This window comes from Anser cygnoides, chromosome 1 (assembly GCF_040182565.1).
Source record: "Anser cygnoides isolate HZ-2024a breed goose chromosome 1, Taihu_goose_T2T_genome, whole genome shotgun sequence".
NCBI classification, from domain to species: domain Eukaryota; kingdom Metazoa; phylum Chordata; class Aves; order Anseriformes; family Anatidae; genus Anser; species Anser cygnoides.
The window spans coordinates 209,234,465-209,258,388 of NC_089873.1; the positions used below are offsets into that span (position 1 = coordinate 209,234,465).

At 46.6% G+C, this 23,924-nt stretch overlaps 2 protein-coding genes across 11 annotated transcripts in view; one reads left to right on the forward strand and one right to left on the reverse strand.

Moving 5' to 3' along the window:
• Positions 1-2,962, forward strand: part of LOC136789655 (glycerophosphodiester phosphodiesterase domain-containing protein 5-like) — a 33,788-nt gene extending 30,826 nt beyond the window's left edge. For all 6 annotated transcript variants that reach the window (XM_066990000.1, XM_066989997.1, XM_066989998.1 and 3 more), the window contains 3 exons: positions 964-1,046; positions 2,150-2,232; positions 2,475-2,962. In XM_066990000.1, the coding sequence (XP_066846101.1) occupies positions 964-1,046; positions 2,150-2,232; positions 2,475-2,506 (198 nt within the window). In that variant the 3' untranslated portion in view covers positions 2,507-2,962. The remainder of the gene's footprint in view (positions 1-963; positions 1,047-2,149; positions 2,233-2,474) is intronic.
• Positions 2,963-4,022: 1,060 nt separating this feature from the next.
• MYO7A (myosin VIIA) overlaps positions 4,023-23,924 on the reverse strand; it is a 94,435-nt gene continuing 74,533 nt past the window's right edge. For all 5 annotated transcript variants that reach the window (XM_048051049.2, XM_048051056.2, XM_048051055.2 and 2 more), the window contains 21 exons: positions 21,700-21,819; positions 20,774-20,947; positions 20,151-20,378; positions 18,758-18,928; positions 17,598-17,715; positions 17,179-17,305; positions 16,895-17,064; positions 16,601-16,791; positions 15,929-16,053; positions 14,939-15,096; positions 13,676-13,829; positions 13,349-13,504; positions 13,037-13,142; positions 11,637-11,750; positions 10,752-10,839; positions 10,459-10,565; positions 9,367-9,552; positions 8,300-8,416; positions 7,507-7,590; positions 7,115-7,234; positions 4,023-6,108 (listed from right to left, as the gene is read on the reverse strand). In XM_048051049.2, the coding sequence (XP_047907006.1) occupies positions 6,019-6,108; positions 7,115-7,234; positions 7,507-7,590; positions 8,300-8,416; positions 9,367-9,552; positions 10,459-10,565; positions 10,752-10,839; positions 11,637-11,750; positions 13,037-13,142; positions 13,349-13,504; positions 13,676-13,829; positions 14,939-15,096; positions 15,929-16,053; positions 16,601-16,791; positions 16,895-17,064; positions 17,179-17,305; positions 17,598-17,715; positions 18,758-18,928; positions 20,151-20,378; positions 20,774-20,947; positions 21,700-21,819 (2,904 nt within the window). In that variant the 3' untranslated portion in view covers positions 4,023-6,018. The remainder of the gene's footprint in view (positions 6,109-7,114; positions 7,235-7,506; positions 7,591-8,299; positions 8,417-9,366; positions 9,553-10,458; positions 10,566-10,751; positions 10,840-11,636; positions 11,751-13,036; positions 13,143-13,348; positions 13,505-13,675; positions 13,830-14,938; positions 15,097-15,928; positions 16,054-16,600; positions 16,792-16,894; positions 17,065-17,178; positions 17,306-17,597; positions 17,716-18,757; positions 18,929-20,150; positions 20,379-20,773; positions 20,948-21,699; positions 21,820-23,924) is intronic.

Sequence of the window (23,924 nt, forward strand, 5' to 3'; positions counted from 1 at the left end):
CCATACCAGGTATCATCACCCTCATTTCCTGGTTCTTCTTGGTCCATGGAGAAGAACCCTGGTTGGCTGGACTTGGAGACTCAGGCCTGACATGAGGGAAAATAAGTCATACTGAAACTTGTCTAGGGTTAAAGGAAGGGGCCTTTGAGGGTACATGTGGATATCGCATGAGGATTTCAATCTCTAAGCTTCTAAAGAACCTTATTGCTGTCAAAAGTTCCTAAATCCCAGGAACGCCTACATTCCTTCTCAACTTGGTCTGTTGTCACAAGCCCAAAGGGAAAAAAAAAAAAAAAAAAACCTGCTGTGAGGAACTTTTCACATTGCTTGTCTGCCCTCTACTGTGCCTTTGACAACCTATAGGGCTACGGAGCACCTGGGTCACTGGTCTCACCAGAGTCCCTGCATTCAGGTTACCACTCTGAATGACTGGTTTCACGCTCTTGAAGTAGATTTTACAGTGCTTCCATCTCCCACCCAGAAAACCGCATCATTTCAGTCCATTCTGAGGGCGGGAGTGGTCTGATGTGAGGACAAATCTTCAGATGCTCTTGGACTTGAAGCAGGAGCCAACCCAGCCCCTCTCTGGTTTTCACTTAAGTACAGTTTTTCCAGGGGCAGCCAAATGCCATCTGTTGATATTAATGTCATAGGGAAGCAAAGGAAACTACAGGGCCTGCCTGTCCAAACAAGTCCCTGTTGTATTTACTGTGATGTGGTCCAGTCTCCTTGGCCACCCAGCGGACTTGTCCTTATTGAGACCGATGATTTTGCACCAACACCCACTGGCAGGTGACCTCTTTAAAATGCCACCAAATACCTTAAACACCTTAAGGATATTACTTCACATGCACACCAGGGAGCTGAATTGCTAGGATCAAGAAGCAAGGAGGAGCTAGAGCAGCTTTCTTGCGTATTTCGGGGTCCTTGGTGTTGGACACGTCCTCTGTTGTTCCCTTCCAGACGCCGCAGCAGTACAACATCATGTGGATCCTGACGGACCTGGCCTCTGTGCTCCTCATCTCACTCATCTTCGCTCTGCACTGGTAACTACTGAGCTGCTAGTGGCCGTGCTAGCCTCATCTGTTGTCCCCCTTGGAGGAACGAAGGGATGCTTTCAGTGACCTGAAGGGTTAAAACTGCTCTAGAGGACATCTTCCTCTTCAAGAATTAGAAAAAAGGAAAAAAAAAAAAAAAAAAAGGCCTTAAAGTCTCCAAAAACCTCTGCACTGCTCCTGCTTGCTATATATTTCCATTTCCTTTTGGGAACTCAGACATCACCTACCCGAAGGATTCAGTGCAGACTTGGTGTGTTTAGAGTAGCAGCAGAATCCAGTTATCAAAGCTGGAAAACGAACTGATTTTTCTATTTTTTACTATTTAGATTATTTGGACATTGGATGTAACTTAGGAGGAGAGCTCTCATTGTTAACATTTGTGCACCTCATGTCTCTGTCTGCATATATCAGAGTCACTGAGGAATCCATCCTCCCAGACGAACTATCTGAAATATGAAATATACCCAGAAATACCTGAGTGTCACAGACACTATTTTCTTTCTTTCTGTGCTGTCCAAGACATTATCTATGTTTAATAACGGAGAAACTGGGGTCAGGCTGCTGGATGCTCAGCTCTGCCGTGGTTGGATCAGAAGCCAGGCTGTGCTCCTACAGCAGGAGGTGCTGGGCTCAGCTCTTCACCTGCCTGTGGGTGGGTGGAGGGACCAGACCAGCCAGCTCGGGGCTGTTTTCTGCAGGGGTGCTGGGAGCACAGCTCTGCTGCGGGTCACAGCAGGGGGAAAGATCAGGAAGATCCTGGGTGAGCAGCCTGGCTTGCTTATAAGCATGGCGTGGTTATGTGGAGTGCTTTGGTGTGGAAAAGGAGAGACAGCTATACTTTTGCTTTGGAAGGCTGGAGAGGGATTAGTCAAAAAGGCGCCTTCAAAATGCTGTTTTACACGTGAAACGTGGACACTTAGACATCACAGCTGTGCATCAGGATCCCTTCTCACTAAAAACTTGAGCAAACCCTCAGGTGCCAGGCCAGGTCCTGCCCCGACAAAGTAGAAAAAGGGTGATCGGGGCTCCAGGGAGCTGCGGGGGGAACCACAGCAAGCAGTGGCCTGATCCAAGCACTTTGCCCCTGGCAGGTGGCGAGAGCGGAGTTTCTCCTGCTGTGCCCACGATGGTGGCTCGATGCTGGAGAGCGGCACCTACAACAAGTTCAGGACAGGTGAGCGGGGTGAGGGGGGGCAGGAGATGGATCCACCTTAGGGTCACTGAGCACTCTCAGATCTCCACGGCAAGGTGGGGTCTGTTGGGGATACCCCCATGCGCCAGATTTCTGGACTAAAGGAGCAGACAAAATGACCCAACCTGGGCTGCAGGATTTTTTTTGGCCAAGCTGTTTGCTCGCGACTGCTGGCAAAATAGCTGGAGGTGTGTCAATAGCTCACTGCTTGTCTTCTGTTGCAGAGCTCAGCAACATGCCTGCTGTCGTGGCCTGACGCGGGCAAGGAGGAGGTGCAGACCTGGCATCTCGCGGAGGATCGGAGAGCAAAGCCTGCCCTGCTGCCCCTTCCTGCGGTGCAAACAGCAGCCTGCCTGGCGAGGAGGAGCCATTTGCCACCACGACCCCGATGGAGATGAGCACTGACCTTGTTCTCCTGTTGCTTTCCTCTCAGTCCCATGCCTGGCAGGGATCCCCGGGGTGTAAGGGAGCACAGATGGGGCTGTGTCCCTGACGAAGCTGTGCACCATGGTGAAAGGATTAAACCTCCCTGGCAGTATTCGTGTAGGAACCACCATTTCCCTCTGAGACCACTTGTATCTCATCCTGTAAGCCCTCCTGCAGTAAGCCCTCTGTTTGTGCAGCTTTGTTTTTATCTTCGCTGCAAACACCCGAGCACCCTCTGGTCCTCCTCGCCCTTGGTTGTCCACATTTCTCCAGTCTCCTGTCCACACACTCCCTTCCTCCTCTCAGGTCTGCTCCAGCCCCAGGAGCTCCCCAGCCCCACCACGACGGTCAAGTGCTGCTGGATGGTTCACCAGGGTCTGTGCCTCTCCATAACACAGGCAGGGACAGCTTAGGTTTTCCTTTCCCCTCCTCTAGTCCTGCCGTAAACCCCAATGGGACAGACTTCACCCTGGCTGTGGGTGAGGGAGTATTTTCCACAGATGCTAAAGGATTTCTTGGTGCCTTGGCCATGTGACTACCGGGACAGTAACCAGGAGCACAACACTTCTTCATCGAGCTGGGTGTGAACTGGTTCCACGAGGGGTCCTGTTTGCTTTTCCCTTGGGAAGGTCTTTGTTACCTGCCCTGCATCCTGGGATTTATTCCGATTTTCATTTCTCCCGGTGGCTGCTGGCACATACGGGGAAGGAATTCCATGCCTTGTTCTGCAAGGGAGATGTGAACATCTCCAGGTTTAAGCCATACATTTCTACTTGAACAGATAATAAAAACTTTTTTTTTTTTTTTTTGTAAATTTTAGGTGATGTTTTAAATACAGTTTGGCTCTCCAATCCTGTTTTGTTTTTATTCCAGGGGATTGGGAAAGGGGAAGAACGTGGCATTCAGATCATCATCATTCAGAGGTGTGTTTTTGCTGATTAAACATATCATCACAAATAAAAGGTGAAAGGGAAGTACAGGGTTTCAAAGTTAACTGTGCTGAAAAGCACTCAAACCTTTCTAAGCTTGCAATTTTGAGGTATTCTGGAGGCTAGATGTGCAAAAAAGCAGTAGCTTCCCTTGGAAAAGGGCAAAAGGATTGGTGTAGAGCAGCTCCAGATCTATGAAGCGTGCAGAAAGGATCCTAATGATGGTGTTAGCTCCCTACCCCCCTTCTTAATTTTCGTAATTTTTGTGTCCACTGACGGTTCGCTCCCCCTTGCCGGATATTCTCACCAGGAGCCCCGTTCCACCAGAAGTCCTCTCCCTGCTGAGGACCTGGGGGCCCTGATCCCACCCGTGGAGCCATCACCACGACCGCACAGTGCAGGACAGCCTCCCGCAAGCCACTTTACGCCTTTTAATGAGAATATTTCACTTGGACATACGTTTTTTTTCGTGTTACATTGCTCGGTGTGAATACAAAGAGGCCAGCAGATGCTAATACATATGACACACAGGCACACGCACACAGAGCCCCAGCACCCCCTAAATGGTGGGGTGCACGGGAGGCCAACAGAGCTGTGGACGAAGGGACGAGGGTGGCGGTGGGGGAAAGCTGGCCCAGACCAGCACTGGAGAACATTGCTAGGCTGCATCGTCTACTGAGCGTGTTGTGGGCGGCAGGGGTGGCTGGAGGCTCGTCGTGGTGGTAAGGGGGATCTCCTAGCAGCCCTGGCTGGCTGGTGGACGTCTCCAAGCAGCATTTTGTTTGCTTTGGTGGAGAGACGGAGGTCCAAAGCCACTGCTGTATCCCCGTCAGATGCCGTGCTCCTGGTGGCCTGGCAGGTAGTGCTCCTGGTGCCACAGCGCTGGGAGACTGAGCCCAGTAAGCCCAGCAAGGGTTACTTGAGCTTAACTGGCTAGTGACACCAACGTCAGCTCTCAGCAGACACTTCTCACCCCTCCTGATGCCACCTGCCCAGGAACGTGCTCCTCTGAAGCCTGGATTTTGGAAAGGCACCCCATGCTCCTTCCCCTACCTCCCCCCAGACACGACATGCCTTTAGCCTCCTCTCTGCCGGCAGGTCCCAGCTCTGGTCCAAAGGAGCTGCTCCACACTGCGTGGTGCTGGGTGGACGACGGGACAACCAGCCAGCAGATCGGCAGGGCCAACCAAAGATGGAGAAAAACCCTCTGAAATCATGGGCCTGTGCTCTCTGAGAGTGCTTCAGGCTCCAACCGGGGCTGGCAGAGAGCCCTTTTGTACAGCAACACACACAAAAGCACAACAAAATCATTAAGTTTTTTCCAGCTGTGATGGCCAAGTCCCTGTTTAGATCAGAGCCCTTTCTGCACATGGGCTTGGCCACAATCTTCCAAGAGCAGGAACTTCGAAATCCCTACGTCCACGTTGAAGCTTGCAGTAAAGATCCTCCCAGGGTTAATTTGTCTGGACACAAGGGGGGCAAAAGGAGATGACATCTTCTGAGCTTCACTTCCAGCTGAGCCCTTAGGTTGGGGAAGATGTGCCCCAGTCACTGGCTGTCACGGTGCCAGGGGGATCCTAGGGCGAGGAATTGTCCTGCAGGTCGCCCTCAGCCCTGAGTCATCGTCCAGATACCAGCGCAAATTGCGGGATATTTTTTTTTTCTTTTTAATATTTTAAAAAATAAATAGATGAAGAAACAGAACTTTAAAATTTGTTCTTTAAATATTTCCAGCATTGCACGGACAGCACATCAGTACTCTAGCCTGTTCGATCAGTGGTTTGTTTGTTCTGATTCCTGGTTAAAATGTGCTCCTCCCAGCCTGCTTTTTCTTCCTGTCCTTAAGAACACGGTGTATTCTTCTGTGATGTCAAAAAACAAGCCACGCAGTGTTCATCAGACACCTTTCCAGCATGGACTGGGGCTCTGCTACTCCTCTTCAAACCTGAAATGCCCATAAGCTCACCAAAAGCCGTTAGCATCTTGATAGCTCTCTCTTTACTTAAAATAAAAACACAAACCAAACCAAGCCACACGCACACGCACACACACACAAATCCTCTTCCCAGAGCCTTTTTGATGCCAGCTGTTGGGTTCAGGCAAACGTCCTGCCGGAGTTTCTTTGCTCAGTCACTGCCTGAGAGCGGTGGTGTCCCCTGGAAATCTTTGAGGTTTAAGGTGGAGTCGGGTTGCAGGGTGGGGAAGGAGGACGGGGGGGTCAGAGATAGTCATCCTCGCTCGAAGGGGAGGTGGGATTGGAGCCTTCGAGGTCAGAGTCCAGCGAACTCCCTGACGGCGTTCGGCTCATCTTCCACATCTGGGAGGCAAAGGTTCTCCCCCAGCTGCATGGGTACCCCACAGCCCTCAGCTGGCGAATTAGCCCCATGGCCACCTGCCAGTGGCTTCTTGCAGTTCACTTGCTACCCTTTGCACTTCTCTGTTTGCTCATGGCTGTTAGCATCTGGCTGATGTACGAGGTCAAAAGATCATCCATCTTGTAGCCCTGGTGAGGAGAGAGAAGATGTTACCTGCCTTTATAGCACAGCTTGGTCTCTGGCTCATGCCTCTTGAACACACTTGCTACAAGTTGTTAACTTATATGTATGTTTCCAGGTATATTTTTCCTTTCTTTTTTTTTTTTTTTTCTTTTTCCTTCTTCCTTTTTCCACAGTTCTCCTTGAGTGATATGGCCCTGACACAAGGATCAAACATAATTTACAGTGCAAGTCTCTCCCAGGAGGCTGCTGAGGCTAAGGATGTGTGGAGCTTTGGAAGGGGAGTGGATTTTTCAAATGGCCAAAAATAATGTGAACGCCCCAAATTAATAACAGGACAGGACTTTTTATCCTCCATGCTTTGAGTTTAAGATAGACTAAGCAGAAGTGTTTTGTTTTCTTTTTTTTTTTTTCCTTGTGGCTGTTAGTAGGTACAAGCTGGGCAAAGGATCTTGGTAAAAGGACACCCCCTGAGCCCACATCTGCTTTGATACGCTTTTCACTCCAGTGACATGGAGCAGTGTCCCATGTTCCTGGGTTGGCAATGCCCCAAGAACCTCAGGCTTGCCTGTAACTTGGAAGATGGACCTAATGAGAGCCCCAGTTGCTTGGGCAGAGCCATGGTGTGAGTGCTGCTTGTTTGCTTACTACAGGCTTGTCCAGTGCTACTGCCCTGGGGGCAGTGGCAGGGAAGTCTTGGATGAACTCTGTGCTGCCATAAAGCTCTCCATGGATGCATACGAGGTGAGGCCTTACACACTTAACATCTCCCCATACTTAATATCTAAATCATCCCTAGGAAAAGCTGTTCTGGAGATAGCAACCAGACAGTGCTGAAATCAAGGGGAAAAAATATAAAAATAAAAAAAGAAAAACACATATTGATGGGTCTTCTATGAGACCACTTTCAGTCCAGAGAATCCCTGAGACATGGCTTATGGGAAGCAGTTTATTTTGGCCTGCCAAAGTCAGGATTTTTTCTAACTGTGCCCATCAATCTTTAACACTCCTTACCAGGGATGTCTCGCAGAGCAGCTTGCTTCCCCTCACCAGGTTGCCGATAGTTATATGGAAGTAGGTGTTGCCACTGCTCCAGTTGGAGATCTTGGTGAAGGGGTGAGTGATGAGAATATCCTGGTGGGAACACAAGACTCACACTCAACACGAGAGCCTCAACCTTTAGCTTTCCTTCAAGCAGACCAAGGATGTCTGCTGAAATGAGAATATACCATGGCCTCACAGGAACAGCAGTGAAGTGCAAGACTGTGGATCCTCCATTCTTGTGGAGGACTGCTCTACTGGAAGGTCCATGCGGCTGGTGGAATAGCACAGCCTTTGGGATTAACCCTGTAAGGGGTTGGGGAGTTGGCTCAGGAGCACCTGGTGAAGACCTCAGTCTTGCTTACCTTGGTTTTGGGATCAATGAGGCTCACTCCATGCTTATTGATGGCAATTAGAAGGATTTCTGGATAATTTGGCTCTGTAGTTTGCTGTTGGAAATGAGATGAACTGGTTAGGGGAAGTGTCGTGCTAAATCAGGCCCTTTCCTATTTCCTCACCCAGTATCTTCTGCCTGCATTTGCATTTACACTTGGCAGCTAAATCACTCTGGGTGGAAAAATCACTGGATATTATTCAGATCCACTACGCCATCTAATGAACATGACAGAAATTAAGGTGCCTAAGTTCAAAGATATCATGAACGGTTTCAGCATCATGTTTCCACACCATGCCTAATGTATGGTCCCTGAGTATGGGGGGTTGCAATAAGGTGCCCAGAGTTCTTGGACTTCATCACTACTGGCCTCCCCTGCCTGTGATGGGAACCTGGTGCCATGATGGGTGATCTGGATTGGGTTCACAGTGTGTGCAGGTGTGTGAAAATTACACGTTCCCCTTTGCCTTCACAAAACAGAGAATGGCTCTTGCCTCCTCAGCAGTACAGCTGCGAGGATAGACCTGAAGAGGACTGAGATACGTTGATGCTCTACAATGCCCCAGTATTGTAAAGAGACAGGGCAGCCATAAATGAGTATCTCAGCCCTTTACTGATGGAGAGACTTACATCCTTTCCCTGTCTTATCAGGGTTGTTCCACTCCAGGCGCTGGGACAACCCTGCATACCTGGAACCCCTCCATGATACGGGACTTCTGATACTGTCTCAAAGCTGCCAGAGAACCCCCAGGCAGGGCAGGTACCTTCACTTCAAAGAATGCTGATCCAAATGTAGGCCACTTGAAGATAATCTTTAGGAAGGCAAGCTTGGCTTCTTCTCTCGTTTTGCCTGCGTGCTTATTGTAGTATGCCACGATGGACTGCAACAGAGAGGACAGCAGAGCTGGAGGGTTTGCATTGCCTTGGACCAAAGATTTTTGCAGGGAAAGAAGCATCATGCTACAAAGACGGACTATCCTACCAGAAACCATAATTGCTTCACGGTAACTGGGCTTTCGCTGAGATTCATTAACAAACCACAGCATATGGTGAACCTGTGATCAGTTCTTCCTGCATATTAGCTGTTCTCAGATGGCAAGTTTCTTGGGACGAGTAAATATTATTTGGGCCAAGAAAGTAGCTGGAGAAGTTTTCCAGGTGGAGACATCAATTCTAGTCTCTGCTCCAATGAACACTTCACAGAAGTGTTGGTGGGTCACTGGAGCAGAGCCTGGAACTAAAGTAGGTCCTTTCTTAGAAGCTGTACTTATGACTCCATTATAGGGATTATAAATTTTGATCTTTCAATTTTGGGAGCAGAAGGGACTGAGGGGACTTCGACACAGAGAAGCCAATAATTTGCTGGTTAGACACATGGCCAAGTTCAAGTCCCAGCAAACAGAAAGGACTTACAAGATTGTTTCTTGGCAGTGAGACATCTACATTACTTTATGGCCTAGACTTGTCCGTACCTGTGCCACAGCTCTCCTTGTGTAAAGCGGGGAGAATTGCCTTTCTGCTCAGCAGTCTGCCTTCAGCAACAAAACTTTACATGAGACCATCTTCTAGATGTGTCCATACAGCACTGCATCCACCACTACAGTCACAGCAACGTGCAGCACAAAGCCCACAACGTGTGTGTCTGTCTGAACACATGTACAATTCCTTCTCTTGGTGCTGTTGGAGAGATTGTGGCCCTTTTAAGGCTCAAGAGGGACCATGGGTCACTCCTTCTGGCAACCTGACTTCAGTGTTGAACATCAGACAAGTCACACGAGATGCTGGGTTTCCCCCCACCAAGCCTGACCTATGACTAAAGCTGCTGTTTTACCCGCTTCCAGTCATCTGGAGAGAGCTGCCGGACGAGGTCCTGAGGCACCAGCTCCTTCAGAAGCTTGGGGATGCTGGGGAAATAGGATTTGTCATCCTCAAACTTCACCCGGTAGATGAGAGCTGCCAACTGCAGGACCTCTTCCCGTGTACACTTGTGGTAGCCGCGCAGGTACTTTGGTAACTCCTGTATGTGGAAGAAAGCCATTCAGAAATAGAGGGGGTGACCTCAGACCTTCACCCTCTGGTGCTAAATCACATTTTTGGAGGTCTCCAGCTCCTGGATATGAGGCTCTGCCTTAGGAACACTCATAGTTGTTGTACCAAGTGTGGTGGACAGGCAGCTGCTCAGCTGAGACCACACTTGATGTCTAAAGATCCTCTCTGGCCTGAAACGTTCTCGTGTTACAGGGTGGTCCCTGTGGTAGGTATCAGATGTGTGAACCTACAGTCTTGTTCTCCCTCCCTCATTGCTGAAAATCCAACCCTTGTAATGGACAACTGGAATTGAATGTGTTTTTTTTCCTCCCTTTATTTTTCCTTTTCATTTTTTTTTCAATCTATTCCCCCATTACGAAAAGATGCTTGAAAATGTGTCAGGTAACTATCAAAGCATCAGAGGCTATGATAATATTAGGATAATTGCTTTATCCAGGCAAGAACACAGGGAACATCTGTGTATTTGCATAAGTGTATGAGAAAGCTTTGGGACATGCACATGTCTCTTTCTTCCCAGACGAAGAGCTGCGGCTTCTTGACTGGCTGCTGGGACCATCACAGCTCACGCCCAAGAATGAAGGAGCTGAAAACCTTCAGAATGCTTGTGAATTTGTACTCCCTGCTAAGGCTGAGTGCTACTGTGTCCCACTTGCTACTTTCCCAAGAACATCTGGCCCAAATCTCAGCTGAGTTGGTTGCCTTACAGTGCATGAAGCCTGGTCCTTGCCATACAACCCAACTGTTCTTCATAGCTCTCTGTTGAAGGCAGGACTTTGTTCTGTTAAAAGTAAAACTTCATGCATCTGCGCATACACAGTCTTTCCACCCTAATTCCTCCCAAAGTCTCTGCTGCTATCTCAGGTTCCCAGAGCACCTGGTAATAGTGGAAGATCGAATCTGCCATCGAATCCTTTCCAGGCGTTGTGTTGGTCCAGAGCTTTTTCATGAAGAACACTTGGTAGGTGAGGGAAGGCACTATACCTGTGCGAAGGAAGCAGGGAGCAGATCTGAGAGCAATGCTGTGAGCACCAGCCAGGTCATCTGTCAGGTTTTGCCCCCAGGGCTGGCACGGGCAGCACAACCACAGCAGCGTGGCCCATCTTTAAAAGGGCTGGAGGGCTCAAGGAGGGCTGTGCGTGACCCCAAAGGGAGAAAAGTCACTGTTACCATCTTTCGCTGGTCTTGCTTTCTTTATCCAGTCCGTCAGGTGTCTCACAAAGTCAAAGAAGAAATCGCCCTCGGGCACACTGATGACCTGGAGGCACAGCACATGGTTACAAAGGCTGAGGAAGCAGTGAGAGGCCACAGGCAGGGCTGGCTGTTGCCCCATCTCCTGCAGTTTTTGCTCACTGCTTTGTCTCAATTAGACTTCTCTGCTACAAACTGCTGATGCCAGAAAGTCATTGCCAACAACTCGCTCTAATTCCACCCATTAATTCTTATTGCACCTTCCTGTTTCCCTGGAGCAATTAATTTCCCTTCCTGATGACTATCTCTGTAGATTTCTTCCAGTTGCCCAAGGCAGCTCTAAGCTTGCACATTTATCTTAATCCTTATAAACCAGCCAAAACCAGGACACCGTCTCAGCAACATGGGTCTTCTACCTCTTTCTCCTGATGGACCCTATCTCCTTTGCCCCAGATCAATGCAGCATCACAGGAACAGCTACCCAGAGGGGACCAGGCTGGCTCCATCTGGCAGTCCCCATGTGCTCTTTAACATTCAATTAATTCGCAATGCAGTGACCTTTTTGGGCAAAAAATGACAAAAATGACAACAAAGGCAAAAAAAGAGTGACTCTTGCCTCACTCTGGATCACACAGGGATTCGGTGGGCCACAATTAGTGTGAGATCCTGCACATAGGGTGGCACTGGCTGCATCACTCAGTCAGCAGGACACAACAGGCTGCCACAGTGCTATCATCGGGCATTAAAGCCACCTGCTCTCAACACAGGAGACCTTTTCCTGTTTGTGTTTTAAGCCCTTTGGGATGATTGCTGTGAAGCACCGAGTGTTTTGGCATTACCCCAGCCTCTGTGTGGGTCACTCACCTTGTCAGAGATTTTGACGAAGAGGCTGAAGCCTTCAGAAGATTTTAGGAGCAGCCTGTTGGAGATGTTCTGGCAGAAATCCTTGGCTTTTGTGCTGGACTCTACCTCAAATGCCTACAAAGAAAGGAAGATCATCACCACTGCTACCTCAAGATTAATTTCTGCTTCATGCTCTCTTCGAGGAGGTCTAGGCTCAGATATGTGAAAAGATGTAAGTGCCCACCACCAACAAAAGCGGTGATTTTATGGATTGTGGCTCTGGACATGTGAAAAGGAAATTTGCAGAAGTTCAGTCATGAACTTCTTATTGGGAACTTATTGGGAACTTAAACTTCTGCCAGTCCCATGCATGGCCACTTTTGCCTGAACCACCAGAACCCACATTCCACATACCATGAGAGAATGGCCTGGAGCTCAGTGCCACTGCCCCTCAGTGCAAATGCGTGTTGTACCACAGGGACACTACTTGGCCAGCCCACCTGGGTGACTGCCATGGTCAAAGGGACCACAGACATGTGCCGAAGTCCCCTCTGCCTCCTTCTACTGGCTCTCACACAGATGCGTGTGTATAAAGCAGCTTATTACTAGTCACATAGAAAAAATACTCAGAGTGATAAGAAGTCCCAGGAGATCTGTAAAACCCCGTTACAGAAAAACATGGGCACACACACAGCTACTGGAGAAGAATACCCTTTTCCCTTCGTGGGTGTGCACTGCTTTTCACATAAACTCCCTTGGAAATACAAGAATTTAGTTGTGCCCAAGGGCATGATGAAAGAGAGGAGCAGGCAAGCCTCACTGGGAGACTAATCAGTAGCATGAGAGAGCGGTACCTGCAAGGACATGCCTATCTGCTCCAGCCTCAATTTATCTACATGCCTTATTAATGTCTAAGATGATTAATGAAAGGTTCCTGAGTGCAGATGTTATGATTTCTGCGTCATCTCAGGTCAGAATGGGGAATAATTTTAGTTTCCTTCTTGCCAGCTCCCAGCCCAGTCCCTGGGACTGGTACCCAGCTGGGTACGGTTTGGTGGACTGAATCTGTCAGTCGAGGCTGCAAATAACTGATGGCCAAGGCCTGTGAACCACTGAGGGCGTGGATGGAGATGAACACATCCTGTTTCTCTCTTCCTGGAGTCAAAATTTGCAGTGAAGACTGACTCAGCACCCATGTCTGGAGAAGGTGAATTGCAGGAAATCAGACCCCTGAGCTCCAGTCTTCTATCCTGCCTCACCAAGGTAGATAAGGATGGATCTTTCTGATGCTGCTGTTTCAGACTCTTCTGGGAAGGCTGAATTTTTTCTGAATCAGAAACAACAGTAGCCTTTTCTGGGATTTTAATAAGAAAATTGACATCCATCCTGACAAAAATGAAGTTTCCTTCTATCCCATTTACCTCATCGGTGTCATCAGGAAAGTAAACCTTGTGGAAAATCTGGGTGGTTTTGTGTTGAATGGCTTCCACTTCTACGAGATGGGGAGGGTACTTTCTGGATCCATTCCTGCAAAACAGGGAGAGGCAAGTGCCATAGCATCAGCAACATCCTCCACCCAAAGTCCTTTTAGTTCAGTTTGGCTGAATGCAGAGAAAGGCTGTGAGCTTCCAGTGTCCCTCCAACTACTACCAAAATATCTCCTACTTGTAATTTCTAATGCATATTTGGATGCTGTGACATGGTCAGGACCTGGAGGTCTTTTGGTGCTGTACCTTAGGGCTTTCTGGAGTCTTTGGATGCAGTCTGCTGCCAACGGGTGATGTTTTCGGGACTGCAGAAACCTCTGGACATGGGGCAGGAGGATGTTACTTGGAGGGAAAAGGCCTGTACACAACCACAGCAGCTCCCAGCCTTTCTCTTCACTGTACCTAAACGAGGAGAGATCCAGGAGGAAAAAAGTTATGGCATGGACACTGCTCTGTGCTTTGGCATGGGTGGGTGGTTCTCAGCTAGAGGGGAGGAGACATGCTTAGGCTCCAGATCTCCTTTGCCCAACAGAGGCTAGTGTCTTTGGGCCAAGCAAAACCAACGACTCTTACTTGATGTGGTTGTCCGTAAGCTGCTTCAGGGTCTGGCAGTAGATTTCATCCTTCAGAGGCTCAGCTTTCAAGGCACCTTCAAATATTTGGTCTGTCAGCTCATTGACTGAGCGGGTCCTTTTGGATGGGTAGTCACCCATGTACTTCAGCACTGGTGGGAGGCAGGAGTCAAGGATCAGCTAAGCGGGAGGTCTGGAGAAGCCCTTCTGTTGATGATGTGATAAAAGACATCCCACATTTGACTACAGAAGTGGCTGCAATTTGGTGGAGGGGGCACAGTGGTAAGGCTTTAAATTTCTTTAGGAGATGTCCAGCGAGCTCTCTCTCTTTTTCATGCATCATCTCAGGTCAGAAAGAACCACTTTGAGGTTGGGATGTAGGCCTAGGGAAGTTCTGTGACTACTGTGTTACCTGGTCACACATAGTGATACCACTATAAAAGACCAGATTTTCAGCTGGTGTCATGAGGCAGAGCTCTGCAGACAGCACTGGAGCTGTGGTAACATAAACCAAATGATGACCTTCACCACTTCACCATATTGTACCTATTCTGCATGACAACAGGTCACAGTATTCTGAATAAATGTGTTTAACATGGAAAGGAGAATGATGAAATTGCAGATGTTCTCAATTTTTACCAGTCCTTTTAGTTCCTACTACTGCTGTTATTTGCTGCTAGGAGGAAAACTGTAGCAGCAGTAACTGTGCTGTAGCATCAGTACCGGGTTTATACCAACAGAACTGTTCGAACTAAAGTCTGTATCCTAGAGCAAAACCCTACCAAAACACAAAGGCGACTTCCACAGGTTAGATTTATATTTGTACTCAGCTTCTTTCTCCCATGCTGTCTTTATTCTGCCAGGAAAGTGATACTCAGGCATCAAACCCTGTCCCTGAGGCCATGAGGACTAGTTTGCATCCATAATAATTAGGTCTACTCCCTTCTACAGCAGATGCATCCTGGAGAGTTGAAGCAAGCCAAAACAGAACTGTTGAGTTAACCACTAAGCGATGTGTACCTGCAAGACTCAGTAACTTACTCCCTGGACCTTGCTTATGGAGAAGACACCCATCAGCTCTCAAGGATGCTCAAATACAGATTTCGGGATCAGATCCATCTCCAAGTCCATGACATGGTCCCAAAGCCCTTAAGAGGGACCAGAAACCTTTCTATGGGCTTTAGTTGGGTCTCTGAAGAAGCTGCTCAGCCCTTTGCCTGTCAGCCCTGTTGCCCAAGGGCTACTCCAGGCAGTGGAAGGATATCAATGAAGGCCATGCAGGCTTCTTGGGACAGCTCCTCGCTCCCCAGGATCTTCTTCAGCAACGGCTGTTTGATGGGCTCACGGGTGTAACACCACAACTTGTCCTTCCCACGGCTCTTGGTGATCATGACCCTGCTCAGGGTGTGCTTGGGTGGTGGCCTGGTGGCAAAGGCAAAGCAAAAGGAAAAGTGGAGAGGTTACAGGGATAAAATGGACTGTGTGTAACCAGTGCTTCACCTGGAAGGCTGTTCACAACACCAGAATAAAGATCTCTTACACCAAGTGGCTATTCACAGTTTTACAGAGTATCCATCTCCCGCTGTGTCCAAAGATAGTCATTTTTCCTTTCCTAGGGCTCAGAAAAGTCCCTTTTGGACCCTATCCAAGCACCTTTTCTACTGGAAAAAAAAAAAAAAAAAAAAAAAAAAAAGCTTCTAACCACAAGAGAAGGGGTGATGGCAATGGGTGGTGAGGGAGATGGGCAGCAACAATGAAAGAATATTGCCCAGTAGAACAAACCCACCAGGGTGAAGACATCTCACAGGACTTGGTCTGTCTCCATGGGCTGCCAACCCCTCTAAACAGGAGCGGGAGTTTTTTGATCAGTCCGGTAAGCTACATTCAGCAGTGGTGCATGCTTTGGAGCTGAGATGAAAATGTCCCCACGTAATTCACCTGCTGCCTACGTGGTCTCAGGCTGTGTAAGGGATCACTGGGAAGGAATACTAGACCACTAAGCACAGCCTCCCACATAACATCAAATTTCATACCTTTACACCTCTGCTGAGCCAATTAAGAAATCCCTCATAAAACCTTGTCTGTGGAAAATTTATAACCCATATGCCATGTCCTAAACTGGAGGCTGCAATTATATAGAATCACACAAAGGGATATTTAGAGTCTTTTCCAGCAGACAAAAAATCCTGATTCCCAAGCTACTTGGAGATGGATTCCTACACCTGCATTTTTTTGAAAAGGTTGAAAAAATCACCTAAAATAGTCATAGGAAAATTCCTCCAAGGTGTATGGTTTCACCCTCTCTTCACTGTCTGAAATTGCCATCTGGGAGGTTCTGATAACGTCTTGTCGTTGGTCAGGGGTCATCGTGACGAGTGCCTGTGGGTTGAAAAGTTCTCTGTCATCTAATATGTTTGATATATTTGAAGCATCCAGGGAGAGGAAGCAGATACAAAATGAAAAGACCGGCAGGGAGTGAGTAAGAATAACCTACTAATTCCAGTTAATAGGCAGTAAGTAATGTGCAACTGTTATTTCTCTGTGCCATTCTCAGTCACTTATATAAAGAATAATGTGTTTCCATCATGTGGATCATTTCCTAATGAGGAGAATGCGTTTTGGATCCTACAGCTCTATAGGTGAATGTAGTGGCTTCCTCTAACCCCAAATACAGTGGAAATTAATCAGGCCAGCTGGAGGATGTTCATGGATATTTCAAGCCATAAGTCTTCAAAGTGAAAAGATCAGAGGAAAGGCTGAGACACTACTACAACAGATCACTTCTGACTTGGACAACTTGCCACCTCTCTCAGCCACACTGGTTTCCACATTATTGTCAGGAAGACTAGCTAGATCTAAGCTCTCCAGGAAGGCTTTGACCTCCTCAGGCTTTGTATCAAGTTGTGCTATGTGTAAGACAACTTACCACGATCTCCAGGGGAGGCATGGTGACTGTAGGCAAGACATAGACAGAATCTGTCGGGAAATCCCCTCTCTGCTTGGTCCGTTCATTGAACCCGTTAGCCCACCCTGAGTTCATCACGTGTTCTCCCGTGTCCTGGTCAAGAACTATGAGGTCTCCTTTCAGGAAGCTGAGGAACCCAGATTCTTCTCCCACTGCAATAAAAACAACCATTAGTATTTTTATTTTTTTCCCCAAATCCCTTTGGAGTAACTAATATGCCTACATGTTTGCCACTGGATCAGACTACTTACTTACCAGGGTTTGGGTTGTCTTGGAGAGTGACCACGTACTTGGATCTTTTCCTTAGTCCTTCAAGGAAGGTCACCACAAGGTCCCGGATATCCTCTGCATTGTTGGAGGTGAAAGTGTATTCATCTCCTTTAATGGTGGCCAAGGTGAAACTCTGTCCTTGCAGTTTTCCCCCTCTGGGATATGTTTTCATAGAAGATATAAACAGGAAATATAATGAGCTCAAGAGGCAGAGCCTGGGAAAAGACTGCTTTAGGGTAAGATAACCAGCTAAAGTTATTCTTCCTTACCTGCTGCTTGACACAGCTGTGATCTCTGGAAAAGAGAGTTCTAAGAGAACCTGTTCCTGTTCATCCACAAAGTACACTCCTGTCCAGTTGACAGCTACGATCACATCATTTTTAGGGAGGCTTGGCCCTGGATTGAAGGCAATACATACAATCAGTTCAGGAAGGGTCTTATGATATAAAATATTGTGTGTATTTCAAAGGAAAATGCAATGTTAAAAAAAAAATCATTTATTTTTAGTAAGAAAAATAGTGGCAGAATCATAGATTGAGCCATTGCTAATCAGGAGGCACCAAAAAATAATGTGTCTAAAATAGACCACATAGATGACCCATTAGATCTTATTGTCTATGAAGTTCCTGCTCTTCTTCTTTTTGCCTTTGACTATCCCATGCTCCAGGGATGTGCTCTACTGACTCACCTGAGAATTTGAAGGCTTCATAAAACCGAGAAAACAGCAAAGGCCACTTGAAACGTGCAAAATCCACCACCTCTTCTTTGACTTTTTTGGGATCTGTCCTCTTCTGAGTATAAATTCCCTACCAACAAAGCAAACCACAACCAACATGAAGCACAAACCCAGTTATATCTAGGAAGAGAGCAAAACTTAATTGAAATTCATCCAATCCATGCCATCTGAAGATCTTGGAATCAATATTAATTTATATCCTGATGATGTTAAGGGCCAAACCAAATCCTACAGGAACAAGTGATAGGTTGGACAAAGTCCTAGCAAAATTCTGGTTCCCACTTGAGGAAATAGTTTGCCTCTGAGAAGTCTGGGCGAGCTTCTAGAGTGACAAGTCTATGTGGGATTAATCTCAACTAACTTTGGGTTTCCCTAATGAAGGTGTCTGCCTTTCAGCCTGACAGCCCTTTAGCTGGAAATAAATACTCTGTGGCCCTTAAACATAGGCAGCTAGCTTCATTTAGGATGTTTTCAGAAACCTGAGACTACTATAAGTAGCTGACAGGTGGCTGGTGAAGGACCTGCAAGATCCAGGCCTTTCTGGACCATGAATACCCCAAGCAACTGATTTGTGACCCTGTGTTTCCACTGGCAGAACTGGGAGATGAGACCAAGCAAACATGGAGATGCTTGCATTTAGGGGTCTAAATCTGAAGCTGGCCCCTGCCTTTTAGTGAGTGCCAGTCCTCATGCCTGCATGACCAACCCTCATGGTGGTAATGAGTTATGGGAAGTGTGGGTTTGATTAATCTGCAGGAGGGTGACAGATAGACACCAGGGATATTTTACACAACATCTGGCACAATAAGGTCTCAATACTGGGACATAAGACACCACTGTACTGCAAAGAGCAACACCACAATCCTGTCTATCAGGAATGAAATCCCAGAGATGGCATTTTCCTTCTCACAGTGAATCTCTGCAGGTTGTCTTCTTCTGTCAGAGCTTGCATTGAAAGCAGAGGTAATGCTGAATATGATTAGTGCAAAACCTTCCCTTTTCCCTTTGCTTTAGCTTCAGGCAAGGCCAAGAGCTGAGCTACAGTGTCTGATGTGTGTTTAGAAGGCACATGATGCTACTGAAGCTACTTGCCAGGTGATCTATTGTCCCACCTTTTTATGTGCAGCTATAATGAGCTGAGCCCATTTCTCCACCGTTTTCGAAGCTGTGATCTCTCTGTCTGGGATGTAGGATGGAATTAGGTTTAGAAGCCTTTCCAGTACCATTTCTGACCCGTAGTCCACGTAGTACTGCTGAGAAGCCAGTTCTGCCAGATCTTCTTCCTGTGGGAGTCAAACAAGCCAACTCAATGCTGCTACCAGGCCACTCACTGCAACATCCATCCTCCACAGCTCAAGGAACCCTCTTTAGAGGAAGAATGCTGCCTCAGGTTGGGTTGGGGACTCTTCCTTTCAGTAGCATTTCACCAGTGCTTTTTGCACATCCAAAATTCAGGAAATTGACCAGTATAAGCTATGACTGAGCCATAACATGTTCAGTGATCAGCACCAAGCAAGGCACTGTAGTGTGTGAACATGCTTTACCCTGTCTTTCCTTGAAATTTAGTCTGCTTCTGACGCCTGCAACATCAGGTGCCTGCAGCAGTGGGTGATTTTCCTATGGTAAACAGAGTTTAGTGGTTGCAAACTGTGTGTATCCATGATTTTGAAACTTGAGAAGCCCAGCAAGGGAAGCACCTGTGCATAATGCAAAACTGCAAAATGTTCCTTTGGTTCAGCTGCATTCCAAGCACTTTGGGATGAAATAATAGAGTTACTGAGATAATAATAGCACAGGGAGATGAGGAGCAAGAGAACAAGAGAACAAATTGATGCAATAAAGATGGGAAAAGATGCTTTAGTCCCCAGGGTGCCTGGACTCTAGTGGTCCACAGGAGAACAAGTAGAATATGAGGAAGAGGGGTATCCAGGTTGACACCTGGATGATTTTAAACACAAGCAGGACAAAATGTAATGGATACTGTCAGAGATTTTGACGTTTCTTGAGATGCTCCTTTCAGTGACACTGGAATAATTCTGTAAGCTCACAGAGACTTCAGAGACATAGTTTTCTGCTGCCAATGTCCCTTCAGCGTATTGGGAGTATTGCTGTGTTTGTATTGCATAGCACAGGTCTGGGTATCCTGAAAAGCCTGTCTTAGGTCTAAAGCTAAGCAGGATTCACCAAACAAGATCCTGCCATGTACTCCTGATTGGGTTACGGGGTTCCTGTAGCTCTCCAAACCGAGGCTGATGGATGAGGTGGCCATTCAGTCTCCCACCAAAAGTCAACAGGAGAGGGTGCTCACGTAGCACATGGGAGAGTCTGGTATATTCCCAGCCAAGAGGATCTGATTCCTGCAGCTCCTGTTTCCTAAGTGTACACCATAATACCCAGTATAACAGGTGGTCATGGAGGAAGATTTCTCATCCCCTTTGGTGGAGTGTACTTTGCCATGCCAAGGACATATGTTGGATAAGACCAGAAGCTGTTGAGGACACTTACCTTGTCACACCGATACTCCCCAAACTTCACCCCTCGGACGATCTGTTGATAAATTAGATTGGTGGCCACGTTGTCCTCACTCGGATTGTGCCAGGGGGTGAAGATCTCCTTCCTGAAGAAGAGCCGCCACGGTGCGTTGCGCTCCTGTGCTCCTTGCTCTTTGGCATACTGCTCACACTGAGACACAGCATCCATCACATGGTCATTGCCGCTCCCCAGAGAAGAGACCTGGTCAGGGCACAGGAAAAAGGTGGAATTAATCTAAAGGCTGATATCTCCACGTAGAGAGGTAGTCCAAGGCACTTCTGGAAGCCTCTGGCCCAACCTCCTGCTCAGAGCAGGCTCATCTTTTATCAGGTTGCTCCATGCCTTCTCCTTTTAATAACTTCTGAACATCTCCAAGGAGGGAGATTTCATAGTCTCTCTGCAACACTGCTGCAGTGTATGACTGTTACTGTGAAAATCCTGCTGGCCTCTGCACAGTAGACATGTTTCTTCCTGACCTTTTGGCTTGCCATCTGCTCATATTGCAGTGTCCTTCTGCCCTCTGGAAGATATGTAACAGCAAGGGGAATCTCCCTTTTCTTTTATAGAGCCACTCAGGATCAAAAATTAAAACATACCTTGTCAAAAAGCGCGATGTAAAGCGAAAAGCCAAATCGGTCCTTCAGGCTGATTTTGTCGGCCAAAGAATTACAGAGCTCTTTAGCAGTCGTTGCAGAGTCTGTCAGCAGTGTTTTTGTTGTCCCATCCATAAATGTGACAGGCAGCATGATCGGTTTCTTGGACTTGGTTGCCTAATGAGGTTAAAGTCAGGCTTTATGAAGGCATGCAAATTTCAACCCCATCTAGACTATTTACCTGTGTACTCTTCCCCCCAGAAAGTGGTAACTGTTTTCTAATTCCTGGTCCCAGTGACTGGCTACATTTCAATGCTTCCATAATGTACTTCTCAACAGGATAATGTATGGTCAGTCACTGGAAGCACTTGGAAATCTCAGATTTTGGAAATGATATATTCTGTCATTGAAGTATCTAATCTAGTAAATCCAAGAATGCTCAGGAATGCTTCTGGCCACCGAAGCACAATTGTCTATGCTAGTAAAGCAGCATAGAAAATCAGTATATATTGCATAAACTGGGCTTGTTCCAACTATAGCTGCCCCTGAGCATGCTTGGGCAGCTGTGATGCTCCAAAGCCCGTTCTTAGAAGATGGTTTGCCTGCAGCCAATTCTTCCATTCTGGAAGAATTCCTAGCATACACGGGGGCTTGCTCAATGCCAGCTGGCCTCAGTGCCCGAGAACATTCTTGCACACATTTAATTTACAGGTATTGATGTTGGCAAAGGGCTTGATCTTCAATATGCACTGGGGCAAAGCCAGGATGTGAGGGGAATGCAGTATTTTGGAAACACCTGACAATTCTTGAGAGAAATAGGCATTTTTGTCACGCTGCTTTCTGTCCTGCCAGAGATGTGGTTCCTGTGATAGTGAAAGGCTCCAACCCTGAGCCCCAGCTGCCTGGGGAGGGGATGGAGGGGCTCATACCTGCAGTTCCAGCCAGCTGGGTGGCTGTGTCCTTGTCCCGTTGGCAAACGTCCTCCGCAGCCTTTCTTCGCAATAGGGAGCATAACCAGGGGGGCCTCCATTGATAAAGTTCCTTAAATACTGTTTGCAGCAGGGAACACTTTGGTTAGGCCATCAGCTCAAGGAGCCAAACATTTGCAAAGGTTAAAAAGCAAATATTTATTGGAGAAAAGCCCTCTGGGACTGCTAAATGCAGGGATACCACTCAAGCTCAGGGCTTTCCTAAACCACATTGCTGGAAGCTGAGAGAGGGTAGGACACTCTGCACCCTTGCCTTCTTACACCATGCATTTCTTGCCTCGGTGGGGGTAAAATACTGGCCCAGACAGCTCTTTGATCAAAGCCAGTGCAGCAGATTTTATGTTCCTCCTATTGCTGCCATTGATTTAAATCTCTAGAAAGTATTTTAAAGATGTATCATAAAATGCTATTGAATGTAGGCCAGAATGATGGGAGTGAACTAAAAATATATATATATGTAAATAATGATCAGGAGAACTGTAAGCAAATGTCACTCAAAACACTTCTCTGCCAATTGAAAAGATCCTTCACAATTACATTAAAAAGATGTTTCCTTAGTCAGATTTTAAACTGTATTTTAAAAGACTCTAAACAAGAATTCGAAGCACTTCACCCTATGTTAAAAATACAATCATGTTATTGTACAGAAAGTTAAATCCAGTGACTTCCACAATATGAGAAAGACACTCAAAATTATTACATAAATATATTGGCCAAACAGGTAGCTAAGACTAAGAGTTCTGTAAATCATATCTTTTAGAGAAACTTTATAGATAGATAGCTGTCCGAATGATAACACATAGCTGTTCCTTCGGTAACAGGGACTCTTCTTTATAACACTGACACTCCATAAATAACATGGGTAGAGAAACAGACATCGCCATCAATCATAACTTACAGAGATACTCTTAAATAGCTAGGTAAAAGAAGCAGGCTATATGAGTAGGAGCTGTTGCAAATGATTGCAAGCATTTGATGCTGTGTAGAAGTGTAGTTTTAATTATGCTGCTAATAATGTACTATGTATTTATATATATATTTTGTGTATCTCCTTTTTGGGGTGGAACCTTCCCACCAAAGTCCATCATTAATTAAAAAAAGGTACAAAGAGCAAGAGTGAAGATGTGTATTGACCCATGCTTAGCAGACAATGTGATAAAGGTTTCTAATAGGATCCAAATCATGACCTTCATATTTAGGAACAGAAAAACATATGTAAGCCTGCCTGCCTCATTAAACTAAACTTCTCAAAATGTTCAGTCCTAACTGATATATTTCAGAGTTGTGGAACAATTTCAGGGTACAACATTTTCTTGAAATTCTGCATCTTATTTTCCATAACATTGCTGTTATTAAAGTTAAACCCAAAATGAAAGGTTCAGGAAAAAAGTAACCAGGAATCTGGTAGAACATTCACAGTACATTTCCATTGCATGGCAAACTATAGAAAGAAATGCTAACAGATATTTACCCTTACATGTTTTTTCTTCTATTAAAACAGTGGATAATTAATGCCAAAAGATAAGTTCAGGCATTAATTAAAAAATAGGTGACGTTAACAAAACACCTTTTCTTAACTGGCTGATAATGATTGGCTATCATCATTCAGCTATAGCTATTGCAAGGTTAAAGCAGTAGTCAGTAAAGTCATGGTAAATCAGAATTTGGCCAACTACTAACTCCTTAAAAAGGGTATTGATAGATTAAAAGCACAATAGTAAGGTCTGGTGCTGATGTGGTGTTTGTCTCCCAGTCCAGATCGAGCTGAACTAGGTGGCCTGGGCTAATGTAGCTTCAAAGTGAAGCATTTACTGAACACCTGAAATTTTTGACTATTGCTCTGCTTTTTACAAAACAAAAAAGTGGGTCTGCATGGGAAAGTATGCTGTTGGGGGGCAGAACCAACATTTCATTGGGAGAATATTGTATTTTGAAACATATCATCTTAAGGTGGAAGGTATCACTGGTGTCCCCCTGGATTAATACAGAGACTTCGGAGGAGCTCCAAGACACGGCCCAGGTCATTGCCTATGTATTGCTGTTTGCAAAACTGGAGCTTGGGAAGGCAAACCACAGTGTGTGGCTGCAGGGGGTGTTCACACGCATACTCAAGGAGCCTCGGTCACCACAGGCTGCCCATGGGAACAGAAACTCTTTTGGTAGGA